Source organism: Panicum virgatum, chromosome 4N, assembly GCF_016808335.1.
Source record: "Panicum virgatum strain AP13 chromosome 4N, P.virgatum_v5, whole genome shotgun sequence".
Taxonomy (NCBI): domain Eukaryota; kingdom Viridiplantae; phylum Streptophyta; class Magnoliopsida; order Poales; family Poaceae; genus Panicum; species Panicum virgatum.
The window spans coordinates 37985537-38003226 of record NC_053148.1 but is presented as its reverse complement, the minus strand read 5'-3'; the positions used below and the strand labels follow the sequence as shown (position 1 = coordinate 38003226).

At 53.8% G+C, this 17690-nt stretch overlaps 1 protein-coding gene across 1 annotated transcript; it reads left to right on the top strand.

The window, feature by feature from the left end:
• Positions 1 to 3378: 3378 nt before the first annotated feature.
• Positions 3379 to 9605, top strand: LOC120669374. The gene is made up of 5 exons (XM_039949138.1): positions 3379 to 3480; positions 3537 to 3782; positions 3876 to 4377; positions 8587 to 9338; positions 9447 to 9605. Exons 1-5 carry the CDS (start codon positions 3379 to 3381, stop codon positions 9603 to 9605), a joined length of 1761 nt encoding a protein of 586 aa, XP_039805072.1.
• Positions 9606 to 17690: the final 8085 nt, after the last annotated feature.

The following is a 17690-nucleotide window of genomic DNA, read 5'->3' as shown; positions in this document are numbered from 1 at the left end:
ACCTTACATTCCAGGACAGTGTGAGTAGCTAGCTAGCTCAACTGTTGGAGGAGGCCTAAAAGCATCTCCAAGAGACTCTCTAAATCAGACTAGCCAAATTCTCATTTAGCTAGTCATTTATCTAGTTTTTCCTCTCTATATCTCTTTTCTTCCTCCAACAGACTAGCTAAATCTCCCTCTTCATATCCAACTCTCTTATCTCCTTGGCTCTCTCCAACTCACTTACAAGTGGGCCCCACACCATCATCTACCCCCCTCTTCCTCCTTTAGCTCCCCATCCATGGTGCTGGAGCCACCGCGTCGCCTAGGCGCGTTAGCTCCGCGTCCCCAAGCTGCCATCGGATCCTCGCCGAACCCTGAGATCTAGTCCCCGTGGCCTTCTTCTGCTAGCCTCGGCGGCCTGCGCGCCCGCCCAGAGCTCGCTCTCCGCCGCAAGGAGCTCCCTCTCCACTGCCCCTCTGCCGCTAGGAGCTCGCCCTCCACCGCCCTTTTGCCGCCCCTCTGCCGCCGGGAGCTCGCCCTCCATCCAGAACTTGCCAGGAGGGGAGCGTCAGGGCTCGGGAGGGAGGGAGCGCGAGAGACGGGGGGCGATAGCGAGCTGAGCACGCTCGCGAAAGATGCCGAGCGATGCCCTCCTTTTCCCAAGTCAGATATCGAGTGGGGGGTGATAGTGAGACTGTTGGATGCAAGTTTTTGAAGCTTTTGTAAAAAATTACCTATCTAGAATTTTTTTACAGAGTTTCTTGGAGATACTCTAAGGGAACCTCCACTTAGCGATTTTTCTATGCAAAAATTTGTAAGCTATCAGAGCATTCGCCGTACATAATGAGTGCATCAGTTGAAGGGGCCCGACACTCAAAAGTCAACACACTGTTTGCACCCAGAGTGGCACGGCTGGGAGGACCGGTCAGAACTATCCCATAAACCAGTTAGACTGGCCTGGTCGAAGTCCTCAAACTGTAAATTGGACTTCACTATTGGATAGCTCTCAGCGAGTACATCAAGATTCATATGTAGGACGTCCAATTTGGAGTCGGATGAAGGAGATATGGCTTCCAAAAGTTCTGCACCCCGGGCAGATCAACCGGACCGGTCATAGGAGCGGTCATACCGCTTTTAGGCTGTGCAATCCAAGTTGGAGTTGTATTTTAGCATGAGATTTGTTAGGGTTTCCCTCTCCTCCCTATAAATATAAAAGGCCACGACCGATTGAGGGGGACACAACCCAATCAAATCTTCAAATCAATCTATCTTTTTCATTTTTTACCTTTCTTCCTTGTTACCCTATTTTTCCAACCTTGATATGTTGTTTTTCCATTGTGTCCATAGCGTTTGAAGATGCTCTAGGTGGCTTGCCGATCATAGAGTAATCCAAGGTGCACCTACCCTGATGGGATCCCTCCCGGGTGGGCGTTCGTTGGATCCTCGCCGGGTTGCTCCAACGAGACCGATATACCATACCGGTCTGATCGGTTTGTGCAGCGGCATTGCAAGGTGCGTCACTGCGTGCTGCATGTTCAGTGCTCAAGTATTTGGTGCGGCACGTTTTTGCGTCAACATATATTTTGGTGACTCCGCATATCTGTTGTTCCTCTTGCATCTCGACGACATCTCAAGGTGTTCTGGGTGGCCTGCTGACAGAGGTAGATCTATTTACCTCCCTGCCGAGTAGGGTCCCCGAACCTGGGAGACTACCCTGCTTGGTGCCTCGACTACGACTACTCAGCGTGCAGGACTCGGCTGCGCGCAGATGGGATCCCCAGTGGATTAGGATGAGAGACTCCAGCTAGAGGCCCGGATATCTAGGGATCTTAACCGACCTCCTTCCTTGTAAAACAACCCGAGCATATCATTCCTTGTACCCCTACGGCTCCTGGTCTATATAAAGGAGACGTAGGCCGACCCATACATATACTCTCCTTTTTCTCGCAGCATTCCACAAACCCTAATACAACCCCGAACACAGGATGTAGGGTATTCCGCTCATCGTGGCCCGAACCTGTCTAAGTCCCTGCGTCTTCGTGTTACCATCGAGCTCTTGGTCCTGAGATCTCCATCCTGAAACTCTACCGCCGGGTACACCCCTGGTGGACTGGCCGGAATAACAATCCGACAGTTGGCGCGCCAGGTAGGGGACTCAGGGCTCATACATCGAGTTCAGTGGCAGCCAACACCGGTGTCGTCTTCTCCGCCAGCGTCACCGCCTAGATGGAGGCGACAGTCGGCTTCTCCTTCGCCTTCGGAAGCTTCCCAGAGGTCACAGTTCCCAGGAACCCCGCTTCCGGCCCTCCCACCACCGGAGGCAACGTCTACGTTGGGGTTAGATCCGATCTAACCCCCCGAGCATCTGCCACCCCTCGGATTCCTGAATCCGAGAACTTCGACGTGGCGACCACGCCAACTAGGGTGACCTGTCGCCCTGATGAATCTGCTGACGATCTGATCTTCCAGATAGATCGCATCGGTAGATCCATCGCCGAGTGCGTCCGACTCAGCAAACTCGCGCTTCACCACCAAGATGACCCTGACCGTGTTCTCTGAGAACTCGACAACGCTTCTTCTAGGGCCAGATCTGATCTAGTCACTCCGAGATCTGTCACACCTCGTGTTCCTGAACCCGAGACGGAATACGCGGCGGCCACTTCCTCCAGGACGACCCGTCATCCCGCTACACCCGCTGGCGATCTTATCTCTCAGATACATCTAGTTAGCAGATCCATCGCCGAGTGCATCAGGCTCGGCGAGGATGCACTTCGACACCGCAACAACCCGGATCGGGTCCCCTTCTGACTCCGCAACGCTGCTACAACGTACTTCGATCAGATCCGAGTGCGACTACCCAACCTGGCTACCTTCGGTCAGATCCGATCTGACCCGTCTTCGGGAGAGGAACTTGGCTTCCAACACGCCTCGTTAAACCTCCCACCCAACCGCTCTTCGGCGACAGAGCATCGCTGGATCTTCGTCATCTCCGACGACTCCGACACTCGCCCGAACGAGGACGACGAAGAAAGGGAGAATCGACTTCGCCGCAACGAACTCCGCAATAACAGAAGGCGCAACGAGGCGGCGATCCGACAGTCTGAGTGTGACATGGAGAACGCCGAATGCCGCAACCCCAGGACTCGGCGCTCACCAATCTGGCCCCGCAACCTCGACGCTGACTTCGTCCTCGACTACAACAGCCAAGACGTCTTCACCACGCCGTCAGCCAACCTCGCCGCGGTGTTCTAGGTGCTCGAGGCCTCCAGGAAACCCCCGAGATCGTCATGGCCCGTGCTCGTCTGCACGTGGCCGCCACGCAAGCCCAGCAGTTGCGCGAGGACAACTAGGCCTACTGTGCCCAGTCGAGCCACCACTTGACACAACCTGACGGCGATGATGGAGAGGTCAACTAGAATGACCTTTGCCTCCAACTCAACCAGCAAGACCTACGTCAGCGCATCAACAATCGTCACCGCCAACGCGACGCCACCGAGCGTGAGCGATGTCGCTAGTACGATGAGGAACACGGCGACTCCGATGCCGACCACCAGAACCGCGGCCGACGGGGCGACAACCGTCCACGACGACCCCGCCATGACTACGAGCCCGGCAACGACCTCGGCGGCTTCTCCGCCTTCCCCAGTCGGCTCCGGGCCATCCAGTGGCCCGCCACCTTCAAGCCTACCGGGATCGAGAAGTACGACGGCGAGGCGGACCCCAAGACCTGGCTGCGCACCTACTCCATCGCCGTCCGAGCTGCGCGCAGTGACAACGACCTCATGGCCGCCTACTTCCCGGTCATGATGGGTCCCCAAGCTCTCAACTGGATCGAAGTGCTCCCTGCCGGCTCCATCAATAGCTGGTAGGATCTCTGCAATGCCTTCGTCTAGTACTACCAGGCATCATGCACGGGTCCCAAAACCAGATGGGATCTGGCCAGCGTCAAGCAACAACCGGACGAGTCCCTCCGCGACTATATCAAGAGGTATTTTGCTAACCGTAATACCATTACGGAAGCTGATGACAGGGACATCATCCACTACTTCAATGAAGGCCTCCATAACATCAAATTATGGAGGAAGATGTTTGAGAGAAACCCTAAGACCGTGGGCGACATGATGTTGGTCGTCAACAAGCACGCCGACATGGAAGATGCCGAGCGAGCTCACCGCCAGCACAAGACCGAGAACGACTACTACGAGCGTCCCCCTCAGCGGGACAACCACTCGGAACGCCATCGTGACGATCGCCCACCTCGTCACGGGAAGAAGCACGACCGCGCCGAGTCGTCCAAGAACCGGGACCGCAAGCGTGGCCTCGAGAACACAGTCGCCGAAAGATCCCAATTTCGTTCCACTCTCAACCAAGCGGACCTAGATCGGCTCCTGGATGGCAAGTGTCCTTGGCACAAGGATGCAAACCACACCGCCCGGTGTAAGGATCACCGGGGTGTCCGACCCTAGAGGGGGAGGGGGTGAATAGGGTCGCTAATCGCTTTTCTATCCTAGGGCTCAATCTAATTGCATAAGATAAACCTAACACGTCCTACACATGCTAGTTATGACTAAGGTTTATCTATGCTACCCTCTACTTACCCCAAAAGACTTGCAACCTATAGCCAATCCTAATCAAACTAACTAGGAAAGTAAAGGTAAGCAAGAAAGAGTAAATGCGGAAACGTAATGCGGTAAGTAAAGCGGTAAGGGAGAGAGGGATGCAAACTCCCGAGTAGACACGGTCATGTAACGTGGTTCGGCATAAACGCCTACGTCCACGGGACACCGAGGCTACTCTTCCGATCACCGTCTTGCACTACGCCACCAATGGCGATGCCGGCAAGCAAAGGCAAGTGCCCACAAGACACCGAGTCTCGTGCACCGCCACCGTCTCTCTCGGTCACCCGGCCCGAAACCAATCCACTACGGAGCTTCTCCACAAGGAGGGGGGCCTCCTCTTCCCCCGCACAAAGTGTCGTTGCCACTCCACACCAAGACGGAGGGTCACACGACAGATCACAAGTGCTTGCCGCAGCAAGACTTTCTCTCAAGCTAGTTCTCTCAAGAAACTAAGCCTAAACAAGCACTAAGCACTTCACAAGTGTGCTTAAGCCTATATGATGTACAATGAAGCTCTATGGTGGTTGGAGGATGATCTTTAGCTCTAGTATACTTCTTTGAACTCCAGCAGCCTCAAATGACCCGGCCTTGGGGGTATATATAGGCAGCACAAAATGTGCTTAACACCGGTAATCCGATGCTCCCCAAATTGCCATCGTCGGTTTAACCGGTGATACTAAACTGCCCACTGAAAACTAGCCGTTACGTGTACGGGCAATCAACCGACGTAATCGACCGGTGTATGTAATATTAGCGTCGGTTTAATCGGTGAGTGCAACTGTCCTCTGATCCTTGAAAAACAAACTCTCTGGACAACTGCACCGACGCCATTAACCGGTGCATCATCGGTTCATCCGATGTATGCATTTTTCTTGGTCTGCTTCTGCCATTGCACCGACGTATTCAAACTTCCTATCGTCGGTTCATCCGGTGCCAAACCCTAGCCCGCAGGCCATCTCTGTCATTGCACCGATGAGTACATTTTGCCTTACGTCGGTTTAACCGGTGATACTAAAACTCCCAGCGGAACCCCCGTAGGGGCGGCCCTTCGGGCCTAGCTTCGCCTCTCTTCTCTTTGTCATCACTTGAACCTAAAAGCCTGAGTATATCATCTAAGCAAACACATTAGTTCAAGTGTTGCGTGTGTCATCAATCGCCAAAACATTATATTGAAATATGGCATGAGAGGTCATTTTCGCTACAATCTCCCCCTTTTTGGTGATTGATGACAACACAACCAAAGCAAGCAAGATAAATTGCAAGAATATGAAATTGATACAAATTTGAAAAGTTAGAAACTACTTAGCTTGCTTGGATGACATTTCAATGCTCATTTTTTTTTAAAAAAAAAGCCCTTGATACTAAATGTAGAAAGAATTGTGGAACAATGGCTTGTGTGAGGTTTGAACCATATGAGCAATGAAAGTTTTTGTACCTTAGTCCATGGGATCATCAAATTGCACTTCTCCCCCATATTGACTAAGTACCTCCCCCTATCACCATGCATCCTTTTGCATTGCATTTTCCATTCCTCCCCCTTGCTAATGGCATCACTTGCTTGCTTTTAGGGTACATTTTCTCCCCCTTTGTCATCAAACACCTAAAAGCTTCATAACCACTAGCAACAAGGATCATTAGTAGCAAAAGAAATTCACTAGTGATAGAGTGTTATACCAACTAGATTAGGCATATCTCCCATTGTTTGAACAAGCTCCCCCTTTTTCAAAACTTGTGGCACCTCCTATCTTGACATCCATTGTAATACCAATTGTGACTTGTAGGGGTAGTGTTCAAAAGAAAATGAATTCATGGAGATAGCTTTAGGTGACTAGCCATGCCTCCCTATATCATTTATCTCTTTAACCTTTTGGGAGTTATGGCTTGGTCTTCTTCCCTTGTCCAATCTTTCTTGATCCATTGATACCAAATGTAAGGTTAATTGCAATGTGTATTATCTTGATATCGAGGGATTGAGTGTATTACCATATGGACAAAAAGGAGTGTGACTACAACAAATAGCACTTGTAAAGCATGTTAGTCACAAAAACACAAGCTATAGAGTTAGCTCCCCCTAAATGTGTGCAATAGTGTTTGAATCACTTAATCAAATGTATGCACTTGTAATTCACATAATGGGGATCAAACTCTATAACTTGAAAACATGACACCAAATGAATACCAAAAATAGGATTGATACCGATTGTAGACTTTGGTACTTTCTTTCGAAACATATGTGTCATGGAGAAGCAACGGTCCTCTGATCCTTGAAAAACAAACTCTCTGGACAACTGCACCGACGCCATTAACCGGTGCATCATCGGTTCATCCGGTGCCAAACCCTAGCCCGCAGGCCATCTCTGTCATTGCACCGATGAGTACATTTTGCCTTACGTCGGTTTAACCGGTGATACTAAAACTCCCAGCGGAACCCCCGTAGGGGCGGCCCTTCGGGCCTAGCTTCGCCTCTCTTCTCTTTGTCATCACTTGAACCTAAAAGCCTGAGTATATCATCTAAGCAAACACATTAGTTCAAGTGTTGCGTGTGTCATCAATCGCCAAAACATTATATTGAAATATGGCATGAGAGGCCATTTTCGCTACAATCTCCCCCTTTTTGGTGATTGATGACAACACAACCAAAGCAAGCAAGATAAATTGCAAGAATATGAAATTGATACAAATTTGAAAAGTTAGAAACTACTTAGCTTGCTTGGATGACATTTCAATGCTCATTTTTTTTTTAAAAAAAGCCCTTGATACTAAATGTAGAAAGAATTGTGGAACAATGGCTTGTGTGAGGTTTGAACCATATGAGCAATGAAAGTTTTTGTACCTTAGTCCATGGGATCATCAAATTGCACTTCTCCCCCATATTGACTAAGTACCTCCCCCTATCACCATGCATCCTTTTGCATTGCATTTTCCATTCCTCCCCCTTGCTAATGGCATCACTTGCTTGCTTTTAGGGTACATTTTCTCCCCCTTTGTCATCAAACACCTAAAAGCTTCATAACCACTAGCAACAAGGATCATTAGTAGCAAAAGAAATTCACTAGTGATAGAGTGTTATACCAACTAGATTAGGCATATCTCCCATTGTTTGAACAAGCTCCCCCTTTTTCAAAACTTGTGGCACCTCCTATCTTGACATCCATTGTAATACCAATTGTGACTTGTAGGGGTAGTGTTCAAAAGAAAATGAATTCATGGAGATAGCTTTAGATGACTAGCCATGCCTCCCTATATCATTTATCTCTTTAACCTTTTGGGAGTTATGGCTTGGTCTTCTTCCCTTGTCCAGTCTTTCTTGATCCATTGATACCAAATGTAAGGTTAATTGCAATGTGTATTATCTTGATATCGAGGGATTGAGTGTATTACCATATGGACAAAAAGGAGTGTGACTACAACAAATAGCACTTGTAAAGCATGTTAGTCACAAAAACACAAGCTATAGAGTTAGCTCCCCCTAAATGTGTGCAATAGTGTTTGAATCACTTAATCAAATGTATGCACTTGTAATTCACATAATGGGGATCAAACTCTATAACTTGAAAACATGACACCAAATGAATACCAAAAATAGGATTGATACCGATTGTAGACTTTGGTACTTTCTTTCGAAACATATGTGTCATGGAGAAGCAACGGTCCTCTGATCCTTGAAAAACAAACTCTCTGGACAACTGCACCGACGCCATTAACCGGTGCATCATCGGTTCATCCGGTGCCAAACCCTAGCCCGCAGGCCATCTCTGTCATTGCACCGATGAGTACATTTTGCCTTACGTCGGTTTAACCGGTGATACTAAAACTCCCAGCGGAACCCCCGTAGGGGCGGCCCTTCGGGCCTAGCTTCGCCTCTCTTCTCTTTGTCATCACTTGAACCTAAAAGCCTGAGTATATCATCTAAGCAAACACATTAGTTCAAGTGTTGCGTGTGTCATCAATCGCCAAAACATTATATTGAAATATGGCATGAGAGGCCATTTTCGCTACACCCGGGAATGCCGAGCCCTCTCCAACGGCGTCATCAAGGACGACGACCCCAAGCGACCCCGCCGCGACGACCGCGACAGGCCAGGTGGTTCCAGAACCACCCGGGTGCGCCCACGGAGGCGCAACTCGCCCAGGCGAGACGACGACGAGCAGAGGGAAGATTCCCCAGGGAACTTCCAGGAAGAAGATAGGGCCGTCAACTTCATATACGACAGACCCAGCAAGCCATCATGCCGGCGCAAGCTTAAGCTGGATGATTGCGAAGTCAACTTGGTGTTCAAGCACTCAGTTGAACCCCTCTGGTGGTCGGAGACGCCTATCACCTTCGACCGCCGCAACCACTGGGTCCACCTGCCCAGGCCGGGTGCCTACCCCCTCATGGTTAGCCCGATGGTGAGACAGGTCTGCCTGGCCAAAGTACTCGTCGACGGTGGCAGCACCCTCGACATCATCTTCGCCAGCACATTGGAGAGCATGGGCTACGACATGACCTCCCTGGTCCCATCTGATCAGGCCCTCTACGGCATCATCCCCGGAGCCGGGTCGACTCTGGTTGGCCGGGCCACCTTGCCGGTCACCTTCGGCACCTGCGACAACTACCGCACCGAGTACGTCAACTTCGAGGTCGCCGAGTTCGAGACCTCCTACCATGCCATCCTGGGAAGACCCTCCCTCGCCAAGTTCATGGAGATCCCCAACCACATGTATCTTTTCCTGAAGATGCCAGCTCCAAAGGGGGTTCTCTCGGTCTACGGAGATCTGCAGACCTCCTACGCGTGTGAGGCCAAGAACACCAAGCTCTCCGACACCCTAGAATGATCCAGGAACTCGGTTCTTGTTGGCCAGGAAGCAAAGAACCACCCGGCGGACCAGCAGCTGATCCCCGCCAAGGAGTTGACTTTTGAGTCGCAGCTAATGACAGCCGTGGCGACCAAGACCATCGTCCTCCGGTACGATGAACCGCACAAGACTGTCGTGATCAGGGCCAGCCTCGACTCGGCGTAGGAAGGCGCGCTCACCTCTTTCCTCCGGGAGAATTGGGACATCTTCGCATGGAAGCCATCTGACATGCCCGGGATCCCAAGGGAGGAGGCTGAACACTCCTTAGATCTCGATAAGAAGGCAAAACCCGTCAAACAACGGCTCCGCCACTTCGCGCAGGATCAAAAGGAGGCTATTAGGGTAGAAGTAACCCGGCTCCTCGCCGCCGGTTTCATCAGAGAAGTCGCACACCCAGATTGGCTGGCAAACCTAGTCCTTGTAAAAAAGAAAAATGGTGAATGGAGAATGTGTGTTGACTATACCGACCTCAACAAACTCTGCCCTAAGGACCCCTTTCCTCTACCACGCATCGATCAGGTCGTCGACTCGACGGCCGGGTGCGTTCTCCTCTCTTTTCTTGACTGCTACTCAGGGTACCACCAGATAGCCCTCAAGGAGTCGGATCAAGAGAATACATCCTTCATCACCCCCTTCGGGGTCTACTGCTACAACACCATGATGTTCGGCCTCAAAAATGCCGGAGCCACATACCAGAAGGCCATCCAGAGATCCCTCCAGGGGCAGATCGGGCGCAACGCCGAGGCCTATGTCGATGACATCGTCGTCAAGACAAAATGTAATGATCAGTTCATTACGGACCTCTCTGAGACATTTGAAAATCTCTGGAAATTCAAATGAAAGCACAACCCAACCAAGTGTGTGTTCGGTGTCCCGTCCAGAAAACTACTCGGCTTTATAGTTAGTAGCCGGGGCATCGAAGCCAACCCCACCAAGGTCAACGCCATCAGGTTCATGAAGCCTCCTAGGAGCAAAAAGGACCTGATGAAGCTCACAGGGTGCATGGCCGCCTTGAGTAGGTTCATAAGCCGACTCAGCGACAGAGGCCTACCCTTCTTCAAACTTCTCCGGAAGTCTGACAAGTTCGAGTGGAACGACGACGCTTCCAAAGCATTCCAGGAGCTCATGGATTTCATCACCTCGCCGGCCGTTCTAACGGCACCAGAAGACGGGGAAGTCCTCCTATACATCACCGCCACTACCAGCATGGTGAGTACTGTCCTGGTCGTCGAGCGCGACGAACCGGGTCACATCTACAAGGTGCAGCGACCCGTCTACTTCATCCGTGAAGTACTCGGCGAATCCAAGGCACGCTACCCACAAGTGCAGAAGCTGCTGTACGCTATCCTCATCACGTCAAGAAAGCTCCGGCACTACTTCCAAGCTTACAAGATCAAGGTGGCCTCATCGTATCCACTCGGCGACATCCTCCACAACAAGGACGCCAACGGTCGAGTCGTCAAATGGTCAGTAGAACACGGCACATTCACGATTGAATTTATGCCGCGCTCCACCATCAAGTCTCAGGAGTTGCCCGACTTCGTTGCCGAGTGGACCGAGATCCAAGATCCTCCACCCGATACCAGATCCGAACACTGGATCATGTGCTTCGACGGCGCCCTCAACCGCGATGGAGCTGGCGCTGGGGTCCTCTTCATCTCCCCGAAAGGTGAACAACTCAAGTACGTCCTCTAGCTACTTTTCAAGGCTACCAACAATGCTACTGAGTACGAAGCTCTCATCCACGGTCTCCGAATCGCTGTCACACTCGGCATCAAGCGCCTGTTGGCGTATGGCGACTCCAAAGTCGTCATATAGCAAGTCAACAAGGACTGGGAGTGCACCAAATAGAAGATCGACGCCTACTGCAGGGAGATCAGGAAGCTCGAAGCCAAGTTTTACGGTCTGGAGTTCCACCATGTCCCTAGGGACGACAACGTGGCGGCCAATGTTCTGTCCAAGCTCAGATCCAAGTGGTCCATCATACCACCCGGCGTGTTCGTTCAAGTACACAACAGTCCTACGGTCAAGATGGAAGAGGAGCCTCCCACAAAGCCCGACTTGGTCCCGGCCATAGGATAGGAGGTCCTAACCCTCGACGCCGACTGGCGCTCCCCAATCATCAACTTCATCAAGAACAATAAAAGCTATCCAAAGGGAAAGGAACACGAGAAGCTTGCTCGCCGGTCAAGCAACTATGTCGTCATAGGAACCGAGTTGTTCAGGCACTCGGCTTCCTCAGAAACCCTGTGCAAATGCGTCACACAGGATGAAGGAGTCCGACTCCTTAGCGATATCCACTCGGGTATCTGCAGCAACCATGCGGGTGCCTCCACCCTCGTGGGGAAAGCCTTTCGATCAGGCTTCTACTGGCCCACGGCTCTGGCCGATGCCCAGAACATTGTCAGGCGATGTCCCGGGTGCCAGTTCTTCTCCAAGCAGCAGCACGTCCCGGCTCAGGCCCTACGGACTATACCGCCTTCCTGGCCATTCGCCTACTGGGGACTTGACTCGGTGGGACCCCTAAAGACGGCCGTCGGTGGATATAATCACATATTTGTGTTGATTGACAAGTTCATGAAGTGGATCGAAGTCAAGCCAGTGACAGCCACCATAGCAGCCAAGGCAGCCGAGTTCATCGAGGAGATATCTCATCAATTCGGGGTGCCTAACCGGATCATCACAGATTTGGGTACTTCATTCATGGGCTCCGAGTTCTGGGATTACTGCCAAGAAAGCTGCATCGACGTCTACTATGCCTCCGTGGCGCACCCCAAGTGCAATGGCCAAGTTGAAAGGGCCAACTGCTTGATCCTCCAGGGGCTCAAAGTCAGAATTTTCGACCCGATCGAAAAGTATGGTGCGAAGTGGCTCCAAGAACTACCCAAAGTAGTTTGGGGACTCCGCACATAGAGAAGCCGGGCTACCGGTTACTCGACATTCTTCATGGTGTATGGTTCTAAAGCAGTCTTGCCATCGGACATAGCTTTTGGTGCTCCGCGCATCCAGAACTACGACGAGAACGAAGCCGAAGTGACTCGATGCACCGACATCAACTCGGCAGAGGAGCACCGCCTGACGGACTCCATTCAGCATGCGAGATATGAGCAGCAGCTCTGGTGCTATCATGATTGCAACATCCATGAGCGCGACTTCAACATCAGCGACCTGGTTCTACGACGAATCCAGTCGACCACCGGCGCTCATAAGCTGTCTTCCCCATGGGAAGGCCCCTTTGTAGTCAGTGGGATAGTGGTTCCCGGAACCTACCACCTACAGAGGCCAGACGGTACAGACGTCGCCAACCCATGGAATATCGAACACCTGCGCCGCTTCTATCCGTAGAAGCATAGAAAATGCAAAGCTATGTACCCATCTACTCATTCAATAAAGTTTGTTACATTCTAACATATTACTCATTCTCTTTCTTCACCGAGTTATTTTCAACACGCTCGGGGGTTGCATCTCGGCCACCCAGCCAGCCCCCACTCGGAGTCCGACCAGTCGGACAAGAACAACCCGGTCCGCCTTTTCTGAACACAGCCGAGTACGTTCAGGAACCACTCTGTGTCACCCTAACTAAACGCACACATTGATGATCCACTCTCAAGTGCTATCAAAAGGGCTCAGAGATCGCTTTCCACCTACTCGGTAAATTCAAAAAAGAACCCGGACTGCGGGCATAACATTAACATCGAACAAATTTAAAACATTATTTACATAAATATTGTTTTAGCTGGTTCACTCTAACCAACTTTCCTTGCAGCAAAATAAACAAACTCCTGGAGACTGGCAGCTTACAGCTCGGCCACGATGCGCTCGGCGATCTCCAGGACGGCGGCGTGGTTGGCCTCCCATTCTGCGTCCGAGCAGTCTTCGGGGACGCCGTCTCTCACCGGGTTCAGATCCGCTTCTGGGAGGTGGGTCTTCACAAGACCCAGTGTGTGCTGCACGACATCCTTGGCAGCTCCCCGGATGAAGGCCTCTAGTCATTCGCGGGAAGCCTCCAGCCTCTCAGACAGAATCTCGGCAGCCGCCACGCCGTCGGGCTCGAACGCCCCAAGCAGCGCCTCTAGCGGCCTGCACCGCCTGCTCCTCTGCTTCGGCCAAAAAGCACCCGACTAGGTCAGTCCAAGCCGAAGAAAATGACAGATAACACATAGCAGTATGATCTTCGGATCGTACCTCGCCGAGCCTGCTGCTCTAGGCAAAGCTTCTCCTCGGTGGCGGCCTCCCGTGCCTCAGCCACATCCCGGAGCTTCTGCAGCTCCTCATTGGCCTTGATGCAGGCCTCCAGTTCTAAACAAAAGCAAGTCAGAGACAAAACAACACGAAAAGAAACCGGCAGACACCGATCCGGCTCCTTACCGCGCCTCCAGCTGGCGGTCCCATGGCTCCAGCTCGGCCACCCTGGCCTCGAGCCCCGCCACTCCGCTGATGGCGGTGCTCCCGTCGGCCAGCTCCTGGGCGGCTTGCTCTGATAGCTCCACCAGAGCCTGAAGAACAGCTACGTGTTACAAGCAAGGCAGGAGACTCACCTCAACCCATTCATGGGTCAGCTTGGCGCACTCGACCATGTGGCTACCGAGTGACTCGCCCTCGGCCTCCACCTTTGCCAACAGGGGCCTGACCCCCTCGGTGGACTCGGCCCGGGCCCACTTGGCCTCAACGGCCGGAACCTCCGTGGTCCTGACCACCTCGATGGCCGGGACCTCTAAGGCCCCGACCTCAACGTTCGCTGCTCCTTCGTCGCGGGGCGCGGGTCCTGCATCTCCACATCATGGGGAGGGGGAGACCCTGTTGCTGGCCTCCTCCTCCTCCTTCACCTCCTCGCGGTGGGCGCGGCTCTTCATCAGACTCGCTCGCGGCGAGGCCAGCTTCGCGGCATCACTGGAGCCGCCCTCGTTGGACGACTCCTCCGCTTTCCTCTTGGCGCCACTGAGCGACGCCCTCCTACACCAACGACAAGGGCGCTAAGAATGGCTCCAGGAAGCAAAAATCAAGAAAGAACAGGATCAAGGTGGGAAACTTACCCGCCGCTGCCACGCAGCGGGAACTTTAGCCTCAGCGGTGCGGCCGGTGGCATCCCATAGCCGGCGAGCAGGGGCGTCACTTCCCCACGCAGATGGCCCAGAACCTGGGCCGCCTCCTTCTCGACTTGGGGGCCGGCCGATGCCGACCCCACCTCAGCAGTGGCCGGGGTCGCCGATGCCCCCCGGACTTTGCTTGCCCCCCTCCGGGTCTAGCTCCTCAGCATCTGCTGCGCCGCCGCCAACCCAGCCTTCGATAGCTGGATTTTCTTGACGGCGTGGCATGTCTTCCTCTTCAGGGCGGCCGATGGTGGCGGCCCCGAGGCGCCAGTGATCTCCACCTCCGGCTCACTCCCTACGGAGGAGTCGGAGGAGAACTCGGCCTCCTCCTCCGCTGGCTGACGCAGCTCGGCGGGGGCGGCGGCATCCTTCCTAGGGTCCCTCTCAGGTAGAGGAGCGGGGGGCCAGAACTCCAAGACTTTAGCCTGCAGAAGATCCGACGGAAAAACAGAGCAAAAATAGAGGAAACAACTCGGAAGATTCAAGAAGACTTACGTCGCCGGTCGGCCGCTTTAGGCAGTGAGCTTTGGGACAGCCCTTATCCCGGATCTGCCCCGCCATGATGTGGGCGACCCGGTTCGCGATCTCTTCTCGGGGGACCTTGCGCTCATGTCCCCGGGTGGGGTCCCGATGACCCCAGTACTCGAAGGCCGGGTGGATCCTCTCCTGGATCGGCTGCGTGAGCCGCCTGCAGAATGAGATGGCCACCGCGGCCCCCGTCAGGCCCTGCGCTGACAAGTCGGCGATCTCCTTGAGGAGGTGCTCCACCTGTGCCATCACCTGGGGGTTGGCGGCTCCTCCCAGCACGTCTTGTACTCCGGCGCACGGCCGGTGCGCGCCGGGAGACATGGCGCCGGGTTCGCCACCACGAACCATTCCCGCGCCCACCCCTTGTTGGTGTCGCGGAGCTCGAAGTTGGGGTAGACGCTCCCCTGGTGCAGCGAGAAGGCGGCCCCGCCCACAATGTTGCGGCGAACATTGGACGGGTGTCCTTTGAGGCAGTACAGAGCCCACCACAGATTGAAATGGGGGGCGATCCCCAAGTACCCCTCGCAGAGGTGGATGAAGATGGTGATCTATGCAATTGAATTGGGCTTGAGATGAGTTACCTCGAGCCCGTAGAAATTAAGAAGCCCGTGGAAAAACGCCCTCGCGGGCCGCGCAAAGCCCTTCTCATAGAAGGACTTGAACACGACCGCTTGGTTCGTGTCCTCCGACGGGGACTCCTCCCCGCAGCAGCACCGCCACCCGGAGATCTGCTTCTCCAGGAGGATGCCGCGCTCCACCATGTCCTATATGTCGCTCTGTTGTAGCGAGCATCTCTGCCAGGATGATGATGGTGGCGGGGCCTCTCCGGAGCTCCCCGAAGTCGAAGACGCACACGCGGCGGGAGAGGTGGCCATGGCGATGCTAGCAAAGATCAGGCGAGAGGAGGCAATCGCAAGGAAGATGAAAGCCGAGAGCTCTGGAAACTCGCCGAGTTAGCTAAGGCGGCAGAAAGCTCTAGAGCGCTCGGGGATAGGGTGACCGTTCCGCGCCGCCTCCCCTGTTTAAATATTGGAGGCCCCACAACGGGCAGATCCGAAATCAACGGCCGGATCGGATCAGGCCAGCGATCTCACAGCGGATGAGGCGGAATAAATGGTAACCTCCTTTTTTTACCGTTGCCCCTGACAACCCCGCTACCTTGTCAGCCGCGAGAGATCCGCGCAGAGAATAACAGTTGGATTTTTACCCTAATGAGAATATGCTTCGAATATTCCTGAAAACAACCTAGCGTGTCACCGTGACCCAGCTAGGGCCTCAGGGCCCGGACGCCGTTACCACTCGGCGTGTCTCTGTGACCCAGCCAGGGCCTCAGGGCTCGGACGCCGTTACGACCTGGCGCATCTCAGTGACTCCACCAGGGACCCTGCTCGGGGGCTGGGCGCCATCTATGACCCGGCGTGTCTCTGTGACCCAGCCAGGGCTCAGGGCCCGGACGCCGTGACCATCCGGCGTGTCCCTGTGACTCCGCCAGCGACCCTGCTCGGGGGCTGAGCGCCATCTATGACCCGGCGTGTCTCCGTGACCCAGCTAGGGCCTTAGGGCCCGGATGCTGTTACCACCCGGCGTGTCTCTGTGACCCAGCTAGGGCCTCAGGGCCCAGATGCCGTTACGACCCAGCGCGTCTCCGTGACTCCGCCAGCGACCCTGCTCGGGGGCTGGGCACCATCTATGACCCGGCGTGTCTCCGTGACCCAGCTAGGGCCCTAGGGCCCGGACGCCGTGACCATCCGGCGCATCCCTGTGACTCCGCCAGCGACCCTGCTCGGGGGCTAGGCGCCATCTATGACTCAGCGTGTCTCCGTGACCCAGCCAGGGCTTCAGGGCTCGGATGCCGTGACTGCTTAGTGGGTCTCCGTGATTCTACTTAGGCCTCAGGGCCTGGATGTTCGGACTACTCGGAAAGTCTTAGTGACTTAACCCAGGGCTTTAGGGTCGGGGTAACCGAGTCTGGTTCTGTTGTCGTGGCTACCTCGAGGTGGCTAAAAGCTGATACTCTCAGGGGATCAGTGCGATAAGGATATTGGCTGAACACTCAAGCATTCGGACTGACAAGAGTTAAAGATCATTTCTTTGACCCTCGAAAAGCTTCTCTGAAACCTTCCGAGGCTCGGGGGCTATACCCAACGGGTGCGCCCAGGGGCGCATCCCGTTCTGAATCTACAACAACGATGGACATTCTTAATGAGCACCGAAGGACTTCATTCAAGTACGACAAGGTTCAACTCGGCCCTCCGGCACTCGGGGGCTTGACGGAGGTAGATCTATGTACCTCCCTGCCGAGTAAGGTCCCCGAACCTGGGAGACTACCCTGCTTGGTGACTCAGCTACGACTGCTCGGCGTGCAGGACTCGGCTGCATGCAGATGGGATCCCAAGTGGATTAGGATGGGAGGCTCCAGTTAGAGGCCCGAATATCTAGGGATCTTAACCGACCTCCTTCCTTGTAAAACAACCCGAGCATATCATTTCTTGTACCCCTACGGCTCCTGGTCTATATAAAGGAGATGTAGGCTGACCCATACAGAGACTCTTCTTTTTCTTGCAGCATTCCACAAACCCTAATACAACCCCGAACACAGGACGTAGGGTATTACGCTCATCGCGGCCCGAAC